The 20,390-nt window shown below is 39.9% G+C and overlaps 2 protein-coding genes and 1 pseudogene across 3 annotated transcripts; 2 read left to right on the top strand and 1 right to left on the bottom strand.

The window, feature by feature from the left end:
• Nucleotides 1–214: 214 nt before the first annotated feature.
• LOC104452390 (probable LRR receptor-like serine/threonine-protein kinase At1g56140) lies at nucleotides 215–20,182 on the top strand. Of its 2 annotated transcripts, XM_039316120.1 has the most exons (17): nucleotides 215–249; nucleotides 344–415; nucleotides 514–585; nucleotides 1,027–1,098; nucleotides 1,185–1,250; nucleotides 1,649–1,711; nucleotides 1,927–1,971; nucleotides 2,674–2,738; nucleotides 8,706–9,064; nucleotides 9,150–9,348; nucleotides 9,424–9,606; nucleotides 9,932–10,050; nucleotides 10,934–11,144; nucleotides 11,234–11,352; nucleotides 19,070–19,182; nucleotides 19,286–19,436; nucleotides 19,575–20,182. In XM_039316120.1, the coding sequence occupies exons 1-17, from the start codon at nucleotides 239–241 to the stop codon at nucleotides 19,956–19,958; spliced, it is 2,304 nt and encodes a 767-aa protein (XP_039172054.1). In that variant the 5' UTR covers nucleotides 215–238; the 3' UTR covers nucleotides 19,959–20,182. The 2 variants fall into 2 exon arrangements, with proteins under 2 accessions (XP_039172054.1, XP_039172053.1); XM_039316119.1 differs by lacking the exon at nucleotides 19,070–19,182 and having other exon boundaries at nucleotides 11,234–11,465.
• On the bottom strand, nucleotides 12,793–13,734 carry LOC120294961. Its single transcript, XM_039316126.1, has one exon. The coding sequence runs from the start codon at nucleotides 13,467–13,469 to the stop codon at nucleotides 12,864–12,866; it is 606 nt and encodes a 201-aa protein (XP_039172060.1). The 5' UTR covers nucleotides 13,470–13,734; the 3' UTR covers nucleotides 12,793–12,863.
• LOC104452353 lies at nucleotides 13,676–17,716 on the top strand (annotated as a pseudogene).
• Nucleotides 20,183–20,390: the final 208 nt, after the last annotated feature.

The raw sequence follows: 20,390 nt of genomic DNA, 5'->3' as shown, positions 1-20,390 counted from the left end.
ATATGTCTGTTTTATTCTAACCATGCCTAGGACCATGAATGTCTACCTTTCACAACAGTTTCTAGGATCTGGAAATTGAAATTTGACAAGTTCTAAAGCATTAATTCTGTATTATGTTATCATTAAACAGTACGTGGTAAATTTGTCCAATTTTTTCTCAATTTGTTTTGTTTATAGGTTTCTTCGAGGAAATTCTTTCGAAGGTTCAATTCCTTCGACATTTTCCAATTTAACTGCTATGAAAGACTTGTGAGTGGACCATGTACTTTCTGTTTCTATGCTTGCAAAAAATAACTTACCACAGCCTTGAACAAACTGACAATGATTTGAGTACATAACGCAGGAGAATAAGTGATGTGTCTAATGTGAGCTCTTCACTGGAATTCATCAGGAATATGAAGAATCTGTCTATTCTGTAAGACATTGTGATTCCGGAGCTCGTAGCAGACTTTCTTTTCCTTTCTTTTCCTCTTTTGGCCCGTATGTGAAATGGGGTTACCCAATTGTTTCCAGGATACTGAGGAATAACAATATCTCAGATTCGCTCCCATCAGATTTTTCAGGATACCAGGGTTTATCTCAGCTGTAAGTCATTGTTTTGGTCGAGATTGATTGAAAATATGCCGAAGTGTGTCTGTCTTTCATTATCATCAACGTGGATATGAGTTGTTGCCATTTACATTGTGAATATATATTCAGTGACTCAGAAGCAATATTTGAAAAAGATGAATAAGTCACCCTTCATTAATGGTTTATAATAGTAGTTACTAAATGATTTGTACTTAATATTATTTGGATGATCATATTTTAATTAAAGACCATCTTGTGCCCTCATTCATAGTACAGTACTTCAAAGGAGCATTTGCCTCCACGACTCTTCTCTAGACTTCAATTGACAAGATGTTATATTTATTGGGTATTGTGTTGTTTTTCACATGTAATCTGCTCAATCTTCCCGAAGGCATTATTTTTTATTCAAACATGTATATGTTATTTACTCAATATGTTGCATCTGTATTGGACCAGGGACTTAAGCTTCAACAAGTTAACGGGACAGATTCCAGACTCGCTTTTCAATTTGAGCTCACTCACTTACTTGTAATATACCTCTTCTGGATAATCATATGTGTTCCAATATTTTCTCTTTGTTAGTGCTTTGCAAATCACTTTGCTTCATTTCTCAGGTTTCTTGGAAATAATAGTTTGAATGGCGCACTTCCTGAACAGAAAAGTGCATCCCTTCTTAACATGTAAGAACACCTGAAAGATCTCCTTTGCATGATAACCATAATGATGCTCACAACTGTCACTGATCAATCGAGAAGAACACGAAATTACGTACTAGTCTTTAGCGGCACTTGTGGAGTATGAATGCAAAGAGGATGTGTAGTCAAAACATTCCTTGTTCCGTCATAGGTTGAAGGTCAAAATGAGGACATAACTACTTGAATAGATTTTTCTCCTTTCCCCTTATAGCTAATTCAGCACTAAATATAGTTTCTTTCAAAGTCATCTATTTTGCGTCTTGGAACACAGAGAGTATGGTCAACCTTTTGTTGTTTGACATATCACAGCATGCTATTTCATACTGACAGACGGCTTTCCTGTTGGTTAACTAAATGACATCTCTCCTGTGCCATTTTTGCAGTGATGTGTCATACAATAACTTGATGGGAAGCTTTCCTTCTTGGGTCAGCAATGATTTACAACTGTATGTATTTCTGTTGTTCGAAAAATGATAATTGATACTTTTAGTTAGATATCTCAAGCGAGGACTCTTCTTTTGCACTGTATCAATCTTTTATTACTCTTGAGGGATGCTATATAGTACTTGAAGTCATTTTCTAGCTACAGGATGAGCTGTAGGTATTCCAATCTTGTGGGGAGACTTACAATCACATCTTTTTTCAATGATGCATTCTGCAGTAATCTGGTTGGCAACAACTTTACATTGGACAAGTCTGACAGTAGGTAATTGCTCTGGCGATTTTTCGCTTATAATGCTCGAGTGATCATAGACAGTAATCAAAATTGAAAACGATTAGCTGATGAGTCCTCAGATTGGGCTTGAATGCCTACCTCACTTAACGAGGATAATCATCGATCCCACCACCCTGCTGGGCGTGTTGGATGTTTCTATATCGAATTTGTCCTTTGTCATACTAATTCCATTAATTAAGATCTTGCATGCTCAATTTCTGTTAACTCACTCTTACATTTGATTGCTAATTTACTGCTTGGAACGAATATAAATCACTAAAACACTGCCTACGAAAGAACTGTCATAGGTAGCGACTTTCATATGATTGTCCTTATTCGTATTGTGGACGTCAGTAATTTGGATAAATACTGATATAACAGTTTGACCATCTTTTAATCCTCATAATTGATGCCGTGGATAATCAGCAATTCTGCGAAACTTGGTATTAGTATTCAATGGAAAAGGCATACAGTTCGAACTATAACTTGGAGATGCTATCACCACTTCTATGATTTAAGAACTTTTAGCATTTAATTAGCAATTGCATCATCCATGAAGGAATCTTGAATGTTTCAGGGAAAGTCATTAAAAAAAGGGAATTTTTCATGCAATAGAAGTATCTGCTTTTGATTAAATCATAAGTTCATAATGCCATAATGGTCAACTGAGTAAAATTTCTCCTTTTGTCTTAGCCTTCTTCCTTCAGGATTAAACTGTCTTCAACGGAATTTTCCTTGCAATAATGGGAAGGGAATCTGTAAGTCCATGTAACCTTTTCCCCTTAATACGCTTTCCTTTTCTGGAATGCCTCAACAAGAGGAGGACATGAGATCGTGTTTAGGGTTACCTTACTTATTCTGCTTGCTTGCATCCTCATACGTGAAGTGAATGGCACCTTTAAATATAGTAGAAGACAGAATGGTCAAACTAGTTTCTTCCAGTAAGTCAGATTAGGGGTAGTTCAGTGGAAGAGAGGGAAAATTAAGATTCAAGTTGGTATGTAAGGTTATTTTCCTAGAAAAGGGGACAGCTATGTAGGTTTGATGTCCCATTTTGGCTCTTGCAAGCCCCCTAGAGGGCTTAGTTGATCCATGACTTATGTTTGATCTTTTGTTTCTTTTTTGTTTGTTTTGAGACATAAATTGATCAATTCCAATTCTTTCATTTTCTATTGATGCTTTTCAATTGAGATATGTGGATCCATCGATCTATGTGGCTAAGTAATGAATCTGATTTTTGTTTCATAGGGAAAAGCCATCTTTTTCTTAATAGAGTCCTTTGTCATTTGATCCAATAGCCTTTTTGGTTTTGCAAAATCCCTCATATGATGCAGAACATGCAAGGTTGTTTAATTTATTAGGTGAGAGGAAAAATTATTTTCTATTATTAAGTAAAGATCAATATAGATCAATATATACCTTAGTAATCAGGAACAAAACATGCCCTAAAGGTCCAAAAGACCACTTGACCTTTTATACTTCTAATACACCCCCTCAAGCTGGAGTATAGATATTAATCATGCCCAGCTTGTCACAAATATATTTTATCCTTCCATTACCAAAAGATTTAGTAAAGATGCCCGCAAGTTGTTCATCAATTCAAACATGACTGGGGAGGATCACTCCACTTTGCAATTTCTCTCAAATAAAATGGGAGTCAACCTTAATGTGTTGTGTTTTTTCATGAAACACAGGGTTGGAAGCGATATGCATTGTAGCTTTATTATCACACCGTAGTGTAAGCTTTAAAGCCTAACTCAGTTAATAACTATTGAATCCATGCTAATTCACATGCCACTTGTGCCATGGCTCTATATTCTAACTCAATATTGGAGCAAGCAAAAACACTTTGTATTTTACTCTTTCATGACATCAGATTTCCTCCAACCAAGGTACAATAGCCAGTGCTTGATTTCCATTATCTGGAGACCCTACCCAATCAACATTAGAGAATCCTTCAATTCTATTATGACCATGGTTTTGGTAAAAAATTCTTTTCCCTAAAGCCTTCTTCAAATACCTCAAAATCTAAATGACAGCATCCCAGTGAGATGTACAAAGGGAAGATGGAAACTAGCTTACCATACTAACCGGAAAGGCAATGTCTGGTCAAGTAACTGTAAAATAATTCAACTTATCTACTAGTCTTCTATATCTCTCAGGATTATCAAGAATCTCTCCTTCCTTAACAATCAATTTAACCCTTTGTTCCATGGGTGAATCAAGAGGATTCAGTGACAACACACTTGTCTAAGTGCAAATCCATGGCATATTTTCGCCGTAGCATAACAATACCTTTCAGTGACTATGTCACCTCAATTCCTAGGAAATACTTCAACTTTCCTAAGTCCTTTGTTTGAAACTATTGCTGAAGATATATCTTTAGTTCAACTCTACCAACCAAGTAATGATAATATCAACAACGTACACAATCAAGAACAACTTGCCTTCCTCTAACTATTATAATAGAAAGAGTGACCATTTCTATGTTTAGATAGTTTAAAAGAAAGTACAACCTCAAAAAATCTTCCAAACCACGACAGTGGTTATTGCTTCAAACCATACAAAAGATTTCTTTATTTTGCAAACCAGTTCCCCAAACTCCCCCTAAACAACAAATCCCAAAGGTTGCTCCATATAAACTTCCTCATGAAGGGTACCATGCAAGAAAGTATCATTGACATCAAGCTAACACAAGATCTAGTTACATGTGGCAGCAAGAGAGATCAAAATACAAATAGAAGTATGGCAACGGGAGAAAAAGTATCAAGATAAACAATCTCGTACACCATAGCATACCCCTTTTGTAATTGGTCTAGCTTTTAAACAAGCAAGAGAACCATCGGGATTGACTTTCACAACATATACCCATCGACAACCAATAATAGTTTTGCCTAAAAAAAGAGTTACAAGGTCCAAGTTTGATTAACCTAGAGGGCCTTTAATTTTTCTTCCATTGTTGTCCTCTAGCTTGAGCTTTGTAATGCCTCAACTATAGACTTGGGGAAAGATATTGTTCAACATAGATAAAAAAAAAAAAAAAAAGACCAAATGAAAAGAGACATAAAAGAATATGAGAAAAAGTTTGCAATAGAATGTTGAGTACAAACATATGTACCTTTGCAATAAACAATACGGACATCAAGATTAGATACAAGAAGAGGGTCAACTATCAGTGGATCCAAAGCAGAAGATGACGTAGTAATGACAAGAGGAAGGGGGAGCACTAGCTACTCGAGGATGTCAAATATAAACCTAGAGATGAGGTGGTTCCTATGTTGACACTAGTGAAACAACTAGAGCAATTGACCAAATGGTGGTCACATGGAAGTCTTCATTCAACTCAAACACAATAATTGGAAATTTATGATAAGGAGTGGATTCAAAGAATGAAACATCAACAAATATAAAGTATTTTCTCAATAATGGAGAATAGCAACGGTATCTCTTTTGAGTACGAGAATAATCTAGAAACACACATATGATGGCCCTGGGATCAAGTTTTGACACTCTAGGTCAATGATCACAAATAAAATAGACACAACTAAAAATATGGGGTAGTAAGACAAACAGTGATTCATTGCGAAACAACTATAAAATGGAATATCACCTCGTAAAATAGAAGAAGGCATGTGACTAATGAGATAACGTGCAGTTAGGACAACATCAGACAAAAAAGTTTTGGAGACCTTCATCTCAAACAACATGATCTAGTAACTTCCAATAAATGTCTAATCTTCCTTTCAACAACCCATTTTGTTGTAGTGTATCAGGAAAAAGAATATTCCTGGATTATACCATGTTGAGTCATAAAGTCAGAAAATGGTGTAGAAAAGTACTCCTTAGCGTTATCAAAACGCAAAATTTTAACATCCACAACAAACTGAGTATGAGTTTCAGATATAAATGCACAAAATATTAAAAACAATTTTGAATGACTTTTTATTATATATAACCAAGTGACTGCGGAATAGTCATTAACACAAAGAACAAAATGTCTAAAACCTAAATTGGAAACCACATGACAAGGACCGCAAATATCTAAATGAACTAACAAAAAAAGGAAATGCCGCTCATTTGAATGACTTGAGGCGGGTAAGTAACCTGATGTAATTTTTTAAGTTGAAGTGATTCATATTCAAAACTAGAAATGGACCAAAAACTAGAATCTAACTTCTAAAGATTGTGCAGAGAAGGTTAACCAAGACAACAATGGATTTGATGTAAAGATGCAACACTAGAGCACGCAATGGAAGGAGCATCTTCAAGCACATACAGCCCCTTGCCTCACGTCCTCTACCAATCATCTTCTTCATAGCTAGATCTTGAAAAATATAAGAATCAAAGTAGAACAAAGTTTTGGTTAATTTACTACTAGACACGAGATTAAACGGAAATTATGGAAGATAAAGCACTAAGGACAATAGTAATGAAGGAGTTGGATGAACTATGTCAACCCCCTGGACATGTCTAGATGAACCTTTGGATAGGGCAATTGTAGATGAAGATGGAGTAAGAGAGGACAATATAACCAAAAGACCCAACATGTAATCAAAAGCCCTTGGGTCAATGATCCAAAAACGAGAAGCAACTAAAAGGCATGAAATTTGAAATTGATTATACCAAGCAAATTCCTCATTAAAAATAACCGCTACCTTGCCTTTAGAAGAGTCAACATCATATGCAATACTTGCAAGCTGGTGTTGTTATGGTCACCCATGTAACTTGTAGGAAATTTTCTTGAATATGACCAGGTTTGCCACAATAATGACAAGTTCATGTGGCCCCTGAACTATCAATAGACATGTGAGATTATCCATAAAGATGTTGTTGGCCTTGGCCTCTCCCTATCCTGTGCCTCAGCCTCCCCTTTGGTCACTACGTCCATTATATCCTCTACGGTTTCATTCATCACTCCTACTATCACTACTAGTTCGAGACTGGGACACGAGAGCTGAACTATCTACCACATATGTGGTGTTTTGAGAAGACTCATGAGATACCCGAAAAAACCTAGCAAGCATATCTGTGAGTGATGCAATAGTCTCTCCTCCAAGGATTTGAGACCTAAGGTTTTCATAGTCCGGACCAAGACCTCCTAGGATTCCCATTACAGCCAATTGTTCTCTTTGAAGTTGGATTTGCTAGTCATTGGCGGAAATAGGGAGACCAACATTCAACTCCTCATGCATCCTCTTAAAATCTGCAAAGTAGCGCATAAAAGAACACCTCTTTCCTTTCAAATCATTAAAACTCCCGTGCTAACTCATAAATCTGTGACGGGTTATTTTGGCCAAAATATAATACATCAAAATATTCCCATGGTTCTTTGACTATGTCAATATGAGTTGCTAGATCAACTATATTACTCTTCATAGAATTTAGCATTTGACTAAGAATACGTGCATTAACAACATCCCAAGTTGCATCATTTGTGAAATTAGGCTTATTTAAGTGTGTATGTTGAATTATGCCTGTCAAAGTTAACTTCACAATTTTCTTCCATTGATGAAAATTAGCGCTACCCTCAAGCTTCTTATTGGTAATTCATTTGAACGAAAAGGAAATCACCTCAGTCATCACAGTATTATTCTTCTCAGGATCACCCACAATTTATTATCCATGGGATCACCCATTCTCCAATAATAATAATAATAAGAAAACTCTAACAAAAAATTTCCTTCAAACAACTCACCCTCAATAGTTCAATAATTCTACACAATTGAAAAAATATATCACCACATAAAAGAGTCTCCACGACCTGGACAGCTATTGACATGACAACCCATTGCTTGTGATGGTACAGCAGCCCACCTTGTCCGCAGTAATCAGCAAATATCAATTCCTAAAGGCATCCTTGAAAGGCAGAAGCAAGGCCATTGCATCACTTCGATCGTGGCTACTTCAGATCAGATTGCGTAAGATCCAGCGACTGCCAATCTAGTGACCGACGACTCCAGCGACCAATGAATCGCGTCATTGAAGGGAGTCGTACGTAGTTGCGCGCACAAGAGAGAGAGAGAGACGCGTTGGTGGAGGCAATTTGACGCGCGGTTGACTGTTTGCAAGAGAATGACGGCAGTGAGTGGTTGCTCCATCAACTAGGTTTAAGAACTCTACTCTGATATCATATGAGAGGACAAATTATTTTGTGTTATTCAGTAAAGATCAATATAAATCAATTTATGCATTAGTAATTAGAAACAGAGTAAACCCTAAGGGATCTAAAGATCACTTTACCCATTATACTTCTAACACATTATAAAAATGCTATTTAGAATTTTAATCTCACCATTTGCGAAGGGCCTATGTAATTCAGTCTGTGGTCCAGGGTATAAAAGGCAGGTATGTGGCAGGTATGTGGCAGGCCGCCTTAATGTTCATTACTTGCCTCTCTATGTTCCCCATTTATCTGTGATATTGATCTCCCTAGAAAGGACCTTCCTTCATTTTCATCAGGACTTTGTGGGTCTCTTCACTAGATTGTAAGAGAACTAATTTATCGCGTCCACAACTGCATATTAAGATGCTATGCGACAGACTGTTGGAAGTAAGTTTTGAAGATAAGCATGCGCCATACATATATTCTAACTTAAATTGGGCTGATTATGGAAGTATAATATGTCCACATTGCATGTGCTGTAGCAGATAATTCCTGTCTATTGTGTAACGGAAGTACCTCTCATAAACTCATCATGATTTGCTCTTTTATGTTTGTCATGCAGATTCTAATTTTGCAGTTAAATGCGGTGGCCCTCAGATTACTACATCCAATAATACCGTGTATGAGCGGGATAATAACAGTCTCGGTCCTGCTACCTACTATGTGACCGACACAGAGAGGTGGGCAGTGAGCAATGTTGGTATTTTCAATGAAATTTTCCAGGAAGGGTCGGATCCTTCCTATAAAGCCTTGCTATCAGAGCTGTTCGAGAGTGCACGGGTCTCCGCTTCATCTCTACGATACTATGGATTAGGGCTGGAGAATGGAAACTACAATGTCACTCTCCAGTTTGCTGAAGTAGAAATCAGGGATACTGGATGGCAAAGGCTTGGGAGGCGTCTTTTCGATATATACATACAGGTAGGGCTGTATTTTGACAGTCTTTTCTTTTTTTTAACCTGGAAAGTTCACGGTCATTTGCCAATGCCATTTATTCTTATTGCAGGGAAACCTTGTTGAAAAGGATTTCGACATACGAAAAGATGCAGGTAGTGCCTCTCTCACAGCTGTCCCCAAATTGTATCAGGCTCAGGTGACAGCAAACTATCTTGAAATACACTTTTTTTGGGCTGGAAAAGGGACTTGCTGTGTACCAAATCAAGCCACATATGGACCTTCGGTTTCAGCCATTAGTGCTGTCCCAGGTACTATGATAAAAACTTGCTCATATTTCCAGCACCACTTTTTAAAAAATTACTTAATTGGCAGACTTTGTGCAGACTTCGTACCCACTGTCAGTAACAATCCCCCAACCCTTGACAATCCTACATCCCGCAAAAAGGATCGTACTGGCTTGATAGTTGGAGTCGCTACTGGAGTTGGAGTGGTCGGCTTTATGGCTGTTCTCCTGGTGTTCTATGTTGTTTGGAGAAGGAGAATGGCACGCATGATTGAAGATCAAGGTAAACCACACGATCAGAAGCTTCCAATAGCTTCCTCATGATAATTTCCTATCTATAGTCTTGTGTGCTAATTTTGTTTTTGCATAAAAGATGAAAACAATGTTCTGCGGAGGTAAAAAGAATGAGAAATCTCCACGTCGAAATGCTGCTTTTCTAGGGAGCTTTTGAGCCCATTGCCCACTGGTGGTAGGAAGTGGAATTTCCATGTATTCTAGTTGAACTAAATTTCACGAATGCATTTAAGCGGCTATGCGGAACTAAGTGACGAAGGTTTTGCAAAATCTTCCAAGAGCCGGAATCTTATCTGCATTATTGTGTCTTACAGAGTTCCTTGGCATGGATGCTAGACCTTACACTTTCAGCTATGCGGAACTAAAAGCTGCTACAGATGACTTTAATCCCAATAACAAGCTTGGGGAGGGAGGATTTGGCCCTGTTTTTAAGGTTTGTTATAAACCGTTGGATAACACGAAAAAATTAACTGTAGATGCAGTGATGTCACAATTAAATGTCATGGCAGAATTGAAGTGCTTGGCTGCTTGCAAATGCTCATCTTATCACTATTGTATTTTCAACTATAGCTGCTCTGATCTTAGCTTGTCATAAGAATTTAGTCAATGGTTTATCTTTCTGAAAGTGTTTCTTGGAGAAAGAACAGAAAAAAGAGCAACACGTTACTAAGGGTGTGGTGTGTTTGTTTGAATGAAAGAATTTTTTGCGAATTAGTTTTCCCGACTTTCACTGTTTGGTTTGCTGAAAATGATTAGTCAACAAAAACCCATTTACGGTCTAAGAAAATATCAATGCTTAAAATAAGACAAATGAATTTCCTAGTCTGAAAAGGAGAAAAAATTTCCTTGAAATTGATTTCCACAAAAAGCATTTTTACGAAACAAATACACTGTAATTTACTAGATTTTCTCCTTCCAGAAAGAGAAAAAAGAAAACGATCTCCTCACTTATTTCTTTTTCCACCTTTAGGCAATCGTCCTTTGGCGTTGGAGGATGACTGTAATAGATTCTAAATTACGTTCAGGAAAGAAAGAAATGTAACGACCGACACCCACCCATCCGTGCGTTATATAACTAAACGTTATGATGTGTGTTTTTAGTAACTAATGAATGGACAGTTTTCTTGGCTGTGTCTGCTGGGGTCCAGACTGAATAACATGATATATGTGGACGCGTCCTTCATTTGTCAGACTTAAGTGGAGGTCCCGGATAGTCTAGGAACTGGAGTATACATTATTATGCTAATCGCATTATTGAACTTAAAATCGCTGAGGATCTTTTATATCGTAAGTACTGACCATATTAAGGAGAACAGGGAACACTTGATGATGGGAGGGAGATTGCTGTTAAGCAACTTTCTGTGTCATCCCACCAGGGAAAGGATCAATTCATGACGGAGATTGCGACTATATCTGCAGTGCAACACCGCAACCTTGTTAAACTGTATGGATGCTGCATCAATGCAGATAATCGAATTCTTGTTTATGAGTATCTGGCAAACAAGAGTCTTGATCAGGCAATCTTTGGTAGGTAGCAGAATCTTCACCTCAATAATGTCTTTTTGTCATGTAAAAAGTGATGATTGGACTTATGATATATTGCTTCCGTTGTGCAGGTCAAAGAAGCTTGAATCTTGATTGGGCAACACGGTATGATATCTGTATTGGTGTTGCGAGGGGTCTTGCTTATCTTCATGAGGAGTCAAGGCTGAGAATCGTGCATAGGGATGTGAAGGCCAGTAATATTCTGCTGGACTCTAATCTCACACCTAAAATATCAGACTTTGGTTTGGCCAAACTTTATGATGATGATAAGACCCATATAAGCACCCGTGTGGCGGGAACCTTGTAAGCTCCATGTTCTTCTGTCACATGCACACAGAGCCATATGCATTAGTTCATTGCGCATATGGTTGCTGAGACTCTAATTCTGCTTACCCATGGTTTTTGTAGCGGATATCTTGCTCCCGAGTATGCAATGCATGGCCACCTTACAGAGAAGGCTGATGTATTTGCATTTGGTGTGGTGGCTCTAGAGGCTGTCAGTGGGAGGCCAAATTCAGACCTTAGCTTGGAAGAAGAAAAAGTGTATCTTCTTGGATGGGTACACGCTTGAACATTGTCCCACTTTACAGTTGTTTTATGGCCATTAAATAAAGAAACGTCTCTCTTTTCTTCCTACTATTCTTCCCTTTTAGTTCAGTCTAATGAGGTTGCTTGAATACATCTTTGTCATTTTTTTTCCTGCTTCTCAGGCTTGGAAACTGCAGGAAACCAGCCGCATTTCCGAGCTGGTTGACTCTAGATTATCAGAGTTCAATGAAGAAGAGGCAAAACGCATGGTTGCAATAGCGCTTTTGTGCACTCAAGCATCACCAGCGCTGAGACCACCGATGTCCCGTGTGGTGGCAATGCTCTCCGGAGATATTGAAGTGCCGACTGTGTCCACGAGGCCAGGCTACTTGACTGATTGGAGATTCAATGATACCACTGGCTTCTTGACTGAGGGTGCTGCTGAGAGCACAGAGGAGAGCCCTTACAACTCACTGTCCACTGTAAGCACTGTTGGAGGTGCAAATCTTTCACAGGAAATTGCTACAATACCCATTTCACCGGAAATTGCTACAAGGCCCATGCTTGATGAGATAATGGGAGAAGGTAGGTGAATATGGACTTACTCGGACGGACCTCTCTGCTACATCCATGTCAGGCTTCATCAGTTGATTACGCTCAACATGCTGTATTGTAGTTAATTACTAGTACATACAGATAAATTTCCTATAAAAGATTACTCTGCCTGTTTCATTTCTGCCATTATATATAAAAATTTGTGGATTAAAGCTGTACGAATTGTCAATTTTCCTGGTAAATTTGGAAAGTATCAATTCAAACCGACGAGAACACAAACCGGTTTACCTCCGCAGCTAACTAACTCCTATGCTTTTCTTTCTGAAACTTTGCAAGAATAAGTGCATCATGAATCACATCTTTCTACCAGCTCAGAATCCTCTGGTCCAAATTAAACTGGTATATTCCTCAAAAACAAAAGAAAAGGATCTGGGGAAATGCTTATTCAACTTCTCATATGAATCCATATTACAAAAGCAGAATAGCATATTCTGCATCTGGCCAACATCCAATTCCAACGAAATTTGGCAACAAAGCAAGTAATCTCTTCCTCAACAAAGCCATTTGCCAATGACCCATCCAAAAAAAAAAACCTGACTACGACACTGCACAAATTCCCTAATCGCAAAGTACGACCCTCATCAACCCCAGCACAAGGCAAGACACGGCGAATAAGAAGAGAGTCACGAAGTCCCTCGCCGACCACTTCCTCACCGGCTTCGCCTCCACGCGCAAGCTCTTCGCCCTCCGCAGCGCGTCCACCTCCTTCAACAGATCGAACTCGACGCCCTTCTTCTTCAACTCCTCCACGCACTTCCCCAGCAACTTGGCGTCCTCCTTCTCCCGCTCCAGCAACTTCTCCAGGTGGACCTCCACGTCGGTCTTGTACCTCACGGCCCAGACGATGCCGAGCGAGAAGGCGAGCGAGCACAGCGAGGGGATCCAGGAGCGGCGGCAGGCGGCTGCGGCGGCGTCCCGGGGGATGGCGAAGAGGAGGAGGAAGGAGAGGGAGTGGAAGAGGAAGAAGGAGATGTGGAGGTGGGTGATCTCGCCGCGGACGGCGTCGATCTGGGTCTCCTTGAGGGCGATGCGGGAGAGGATGAGCTCCTCCTCCTTGAGCCACTGCTTGAGGAGGAGCTTGTGGGTCGGGGTCTCGGCGATTTGGCAGAGCGGGTGCGGCGGCTTGGACTCCATTATGGACTGGTTCGGTGCTTGATCTGCCATGGATTCTGCACTTGTATAGCAAGAGAGAGTAGAGAGAGAGAGAGAGAGAGAGAGAGTAGGAGCGAATTGAGAGAAACGGTCGACTGGGCTTTTTAAATCTGGGAACGACCGCCGTCGTCGCTTGTCAAGCTCCCCCGCGGCGGCGCGGGAATCGCGGCTTGCCTGAACCTGGAGGTGGAGGAGCCTCGCGCGCCGCCTCAGAATATAGGTTGGTGACTACAGCAAGGGGGTGATGGCGGGGGAAGGCGAAGTCCTCGTGGGCACCTACGCCAGAGCTCCCGTCGTGCTCGCCAGCGGCCGTGTTTGTAAGTTGTACGACGTGGAGGGGCGCGAGTACTTGGACTTGAGCTCCGGGATCGCAGTGAACGCGCTCGGCAACAGGGACCCCGACTGGGTGAACGCCGTGGTGGAGCAGGCCAACACCCTGACTCATGTCAGCAACGTGTATTACTCTGTTCCTCAGGTTAGCATCTTCTGATGATGAGCTTTGCTTACACGCTGAATGGTTTTGCGCTCTATGAATCACATCATTTCTTGACTTGATTATGATGAGTATAATCACTTGCATTCTAGAAAAGGTGCATTTTTTTTATCATTGTGCGCCTTCAGGTAGAGGTATTGCAAAATTTGCACGGAATTTTTGTTTCCTTGGTGGATTGATGGAAATTGTTAGTCAAGGGAAACATCAGTCAGATTTTTTGCTGATTAAAATCTCCTACTAGTGAAATGGTTGCTCGGTTTGGGATATGCATAGTGCAGGCGATTTAGACTGTCTGTTGCGTAAGAAGACTTATCTTTATCATCTAATAGTACACGATGGTCCTTTAAGGGATCCTTACCCCTGAGCTAAGAATGGTTTATGGTTGCTGCAGGTAGAGCTTGCTAAGCATCTTGTCACCAGTTCTTTCGCCGACCGTTTGTTTTTCACAAATTCTGGGACGGAAGCAAATGAAGCGGCCATAAAATTTGCTAGGAAATTTCAGAGACACACACACTGATGAAAAAGAGCCAGCCACTGAGTTCATTTCATTCACAAACAGTTTCCATGGAAGGACAATGGCGCTCTCGCTTTGACAAGCAAAGAGAATTACCGAACACCTTTCCAACCTGTCATGCCGGGAGTCACTTTTGTGGAGTATGGAAACATAGAGGCCACAAAAGAGAAAATTAAGCGTGGGAAGACTGCAGCTGTTTTTGTGGAACCGATCCTGGGTGAAGGGGGCATATACAGTGCGACCAGGGAGTTCTTACAATATCTGCGAAGTGCTTGTGATGATGCCAGTGCTCTTTTGGTTTTTGATGAGGTAAAGCCTTTTCCACTGAATGTTGAGCCCAGAATCTATAATGTCTCAAAGAATATGTTGCTTGTGAAGATGTCTGTTGTCATTTGTTTCATGTCCTTTGTTCTGCTTTTTGTGATAAACATGATTATTAGTTAGGACATGTGTTATGTATTATGCTGGTTGCAGCATGAGTTACTGCAAGAAAAGCTTAAAGAATGACATAATTATTGGCTCTCTCTCTCTCTCTTGTTGATTTGGTTTTTGGCTGTGCGTGCATGGAAGATTGGGAAGAGCATGAAATGAAATCCTGAAGTCTGAAGATTAAGATTGTGGAAGAGTGCTTCTCAAATGCTTTCTCCAACTGGAACAATTGTTGATAGCTTTCTTTTGTGTGCTTTTTTATCATAATTTGGAGAAGCCATTTGATACAACCTTTGGACAAGCGTGTAGTCTCTTCAATTCCACACTTATTTTTAATTACACATATATGTGTTACCACTCTGGGATAGCTTTGGATTCACAATAATCATTCTGTTTTTGCTCCTACAAGTGACTTTGAACGTTGATCTGTACACCTCCACTGAATCTGATTTCTGAATTTTCATTGTCATAGCAGTTAAGTCTACCCTATTTACCCCTTTTTTCATCTTTTGACTTCAAATGAAGAAGATATTCTTTCAGAATTCATGCTTTGCATAACTTTTCAACTATTTATTCCTTTACCTTATCCTATAAAGGTGGTTTGTTTATCTGCAGATTCAATGCAGTTTGGGTCGCAGTGGTTACCTCTGGGCCTAGGAAGCCTATGGTGTTTATCCTGACATAATGACACTTGCTAAGCCTCTTGCTGGAGGGCTTCCCATTGGTGCCGTTCTGGTTACTGAAGAAGTTGCTTCTGCCGTGAAATATGGAGATCATGGGAGCACATTTGCAGGTTCGCCTCTCGTATGTAAAGCTGCACAAGCTGTCCTAGATAAAATCTCGAAACCCGATTTCTTGGCCAGCGTGAGGAAGAAAGGAGAATATTTCAAGCAAAAGTTAGTGCAGAAACTTGGAGGGAACTCCCATGTGAAAGAAGTGCGCGGTCTTGAGTTAATCATTGGGATTGTGTTGGATGTATCTGCCTCGCCACTAGTTGATGCTTGTCGAAATTCAGGCCTTTTAATTCTCACTGCTGGAAAAGGGAACGTTGTGAGGCTTGTACCTCCATTGATTATAACTGCGTAAGTCCATGTAATCTTTTCCCCTTAATATGCTTTCCTTTTGTTGAGTGCCCCAACAAGAGGAGGACAGGAGATCGTGTTTCCAGTTACCTTAGATATTCTGCATGCTTGCATCCTGATAGGTGAAGTGAATGGTAACTTTAAATGTAGTAGAAGACAGAATGGTCAAACCAGTTTCTTCCAGTAAGTTAGATTAGGGATAGTTCAGTGGAAGAGAGGAAAAATTAAGGTTCAAGTTACTATGCTAGGTTATTTTCTTAGAAAGGGGACAGCTATGTAGTTTTGATGTCCCATTGTCAGCTCTTGCCACAGACAGATATAAGGCAGGCCGCTTAATGTTCGATAATTGCCTCTCTAGGCTCCCCCTTTATCTGTGATATTTCCCTTGAAAGGGCCTTACTTCATTTTATTAGTACTTTGTGGGTCTCTTCACTAGATTGTGAGAGAACTATCTTATTATTACATTTACAACTGCATATTACAATGCTATGCAACAGACTGTAGGAAGTAAGTTTTGAAGATAAGCATGTGCCATTCATATATATAGTTAAATCAGGCTGATTTTGAAAATTTAATATGTACAAAGTGCATGTCCTTTGGCAGATAATTCTTTTCCATTATGTAATGGAAGTACCTTTCACAAACTCATCATGATCTGCTTTTTTATGTTTGCCATGCAGATTATAATTTTTCAGTAAAATGCGGTGGCCCTCAGATTACTTCGTCCAGTAATATTGTGTATAAGCAGGATAGTATCGGTTTTGGTCCTGCTACCTACTACATGACCGACTCAGAGAGATCGGCAGTGGGCAATGTTGGTTATTTCACGGGAAGCTACGATCCCCCCTATAGTGCTTCCTTGATATCCCAGTTCACCGAAACTTTAGACTCAGAGCTGTTCCAGACTGCGTGGGTCTCTGCTTCATCTCTACAATACTACGGACTAGGGCTGGAGAATGGAAACTACAATGTCACCCTCAAGTTTGCTGAAATAGAAATCCAGAATATTGAATGGAAACGTCTTGGGAGGTGTCTTTTTGATATATACATACAGGTAGGGCCATGCTTTACCAGGCTTCTTGTTTTACTAAGAAAGGTCATGGTCAATTGCCAATGCCATTTGTGCTTATTTCAGGGAAACCCCATCGCAAAGGATTTCGACATACGGAAAGAGGCAGATGGTGCCTCTTTTACAGCTGTCCCAAAAGTGTATCAGGCTCGGGTAACAGCAAACTATCTTGAAATACACTTCTTTTGGGCTGGAAAAGGGACTTGTTTTGTACCAAATCAAGCCACATATGGGCCGTCAATTTCAGCTATCAGTGCTGTCCCAGGTACTATGATAAAAACCTGCTCATACTCCCAGCACCACTTTTTAAAACATTACTAAATTGGCAGACTTTGTGCAGACTTTATACCCACTGTCAGTAACAATCCTCCAACCTGCAAAAAGGATCACACTGGCTTGATAGTTGGAGTTGCTACTGGAGTTGGAGTGGTCGGTTTGGTGGCTGTTCTCCTGGTGTTCTATGTTTTTCGGAGAAGGAGAATGGCACGCGTGATTGAAGATAAGGTAAACCACACTATCAGAAGCTTCTGATAGCTTCCTCATGATAGTTTTCTATCTGTAATCTTGTGTTCTCATCGTGTTTTTGGATAAAAGATGGAAACAATGTTCTGCAGAGATAAAAAGAATGAGAAATCTCCATATCGACATGCCGCTGTTATTAAGAGCTTTTGAGTTCATTGCCCACTGGTGGTAGGAAGTGAAATTTCATTGTTTTCTAGTTGAAGCTAAATTTCATGAATGCATTTTGATTTTGCTGGATGACTAATCCAGCAGCTAACATATTTCCGAAAAGTCAAAAAATAAGTGACAAAAGGTTGCGAAATATATTCCAATAGCCGGAATCTTATCTGCACTATTGTGTCTTACAGAGTTCCTTGGCATGGATGCTAGACCTTACACTTTCAGCTATGCAGAACTAAAGGCTGCTGCAGATGACTTCAATCCCAATAACAAAGTTGGGGAGGGAGGATTCAGCCCTGTTTTCAAGGTTTGTTGTTATCTTAGCTTGTCATAAGAACTAAGTTGATGGTTGATCTTTCTGAAAGTGTTTCTTGGAGAAAGATTGGAAAAAGAGAAGAGAAACAAATTACTAAAGGAACAGTGATTATGGTTTCCGTACCTTGGGCCAAAAAGAAAAAGACTATGGTTTTTGTGTGCTGGTTGACCGAACTTCCGATATTTTCTCTGCCTTGAAAAGAAAAACCCTTCTTCGCATATTGCTTTTTCATTCTTTAGGAAATCATCCTTTGGCTTTGGAGGATGACGCTAATAGATCCTAAATTACATCCAGGAAAGAAAGAAGTTCAATGGACAACATCCAAATATCCGTGGATAATATAACAAATTGTTGATTACGTAAGGTTTCAAGTAAGTAATGAATGGACAATTTTCTTGGTTATATTTGCTAGGTCCAGATTGAGTAACATAAATTAGGTTGGCTGTCCTTCATTTGTCATCTATATGCTAATACAGTGTAGTTCTAGAAGATGGATGGCATTTCTTGATAGTCAGACTTAAGTGGAGCTTCCAGATAGTCTAGGAACTGGAGTATGCATTATCATGGTGATCGCATTATTGGTCTCAAAATGGCTTAAGCGTTTTTTTTTTTTTTTTATATTGAAGTACTGACCATATCAGTGACATCAGGGAACACTTGATGATGGGAGAGTGATTGCTGTTAAGCAACTATCTTTAACATCCCACCAGGGAAAGAATCAATTTGTGACAGAGCTTGCCACTATATCGGCAGTGCGACACCGCAACCTTGTTAAGTTGTATGGATGCTGCATTAATGCAGATAATCAGCTTCTTGTATATGAGTATCTAGAAAACAAGAGTCTTGATCAGGCGATGTTTGGTAGGTGACAGAATATTCACCTCTATTATGTCTTTTGTCATGTAAAAAGTGACGCTTGGACTTATGATATAATGCCTCCACGGTGCAGGGCAAAGGACTTTGAATCATGATTGGGCGACACAGTTTGATATCTGTCTGGTTATTGCAAGGGGCCTAGGTATGTGCAGGCCAGTAATATTCTGCTGGACTCTGATCTCACACCTAAAATATCAGACTTTGGTTTGGCTAAACTTTATGATGATAAGAAGACCCACATAAGCACCCGTGTTGCAGGAACCATGTAAGCTTTATGTTCTTCTGTTACATGACAGAACCATATGCATTAGTACATTCATGCCTACTGTTGCTGAGAATCTAATTCTGCTTTCTTATTGCTTTTGTAGTGGATATCTTGCTCCCGAGTGTGCAATGCGTGGCCACCTTACAGAGAAGGCAGATGTATTTGCGTTTGGCGTAGTGGCTCTAGAGGTTGTCAGCGGAAGGTCAAATTCAGACCCTAGCTTGGGAGAAGAAAAAATATATCTCCTTGAATGGGTATGCGCTTGAATATTCTGCCACTTGTTCAGTTGTTTTATGGCCATTTAAGAAGGAAACATCATTATCCTTCCCTGTTAATTCTATCTATGAGGTTGCCTGATTACATCCCTGCCACTTTCTGTTCCTGCTTCTCAGGCTTGGAATCTGCACGAAACCAACCGTGTTGTTGAGCTGGTTGATTCTAGATTATCAGAGTTCAATGAAGAAGAGGCAATACGCATGGTTGCAATAGCGCTCTTGTGCACTCAAACGTCGCCAGCACTAAGACCCCCAATGTTCCGTGTGGTGGCAATGCTCTCCGGAGATACTGAAGTGGTGACCGTGTCCACGAGGCTAGGCTACTTGACTGATTGGAGATTCAATGATACCACTAGCTCCTTGGCTGAGACTGCTGATAAGAGCACAGACAAGAGCCCTTACAACTCTCCATTCACTGCAAGCACTGTTGGAACTGCAAATCTTTCACTGGAAATTGCAACGACACCCATGCTTGATGAGATAATCGGAGATGGTAGATGAACATGGTTACCTGGATGGATCTCAGCTACATCCATATCAGGCTTTATCAGTTGATTACGCCAACATTATGTACTGTAATTAATTACTAGTACATACGGATGAATTTCCTCTAGAAGATGACTCTCCCTGTCAAATCATTTTTGCCGTCATGTAAATTAAAGCTGTACAAAAAGCTGTACAAACTGTCAATTTTTCTGGTAAATTTGCAGAGTATCATTTCACAACCCAAGAGAACATAAACCTGTTCACCTCTGCATGTGTCTGGTTAAATTGCGAATAACTACTATGATTTTGTTCTGAAACTTACAAGAATAAGTGCATCGGTAATAGCATTTTTCTACAATGGCATCCTGAATAATGGCAAATCAATCAATCCATCCACATTCAGTTTGGTAACAAATTGTCTGGCTTCTTGATCCCATCACATAATCT

The sequence above is a fragment of the Eucalyptus grandis genome, chromosome 6, assembly GCF_016545825.1.
Source record: "Eucalyptus grandis isolate ANBG69807.140 chromosome 6, ASM1654582v1, whole genome shotgun sequence".
Classification (NCBI taxonomy): Eukaryota; Viridiplantae; Streptophyta; class Magnoliopsida; order Myrtales; family Myrtaceae; genus Eucalyptus; species Eucalyptus grandis.
This window is presented reverse-complemented; position numbering and strand designations above follow the sequence as displayed.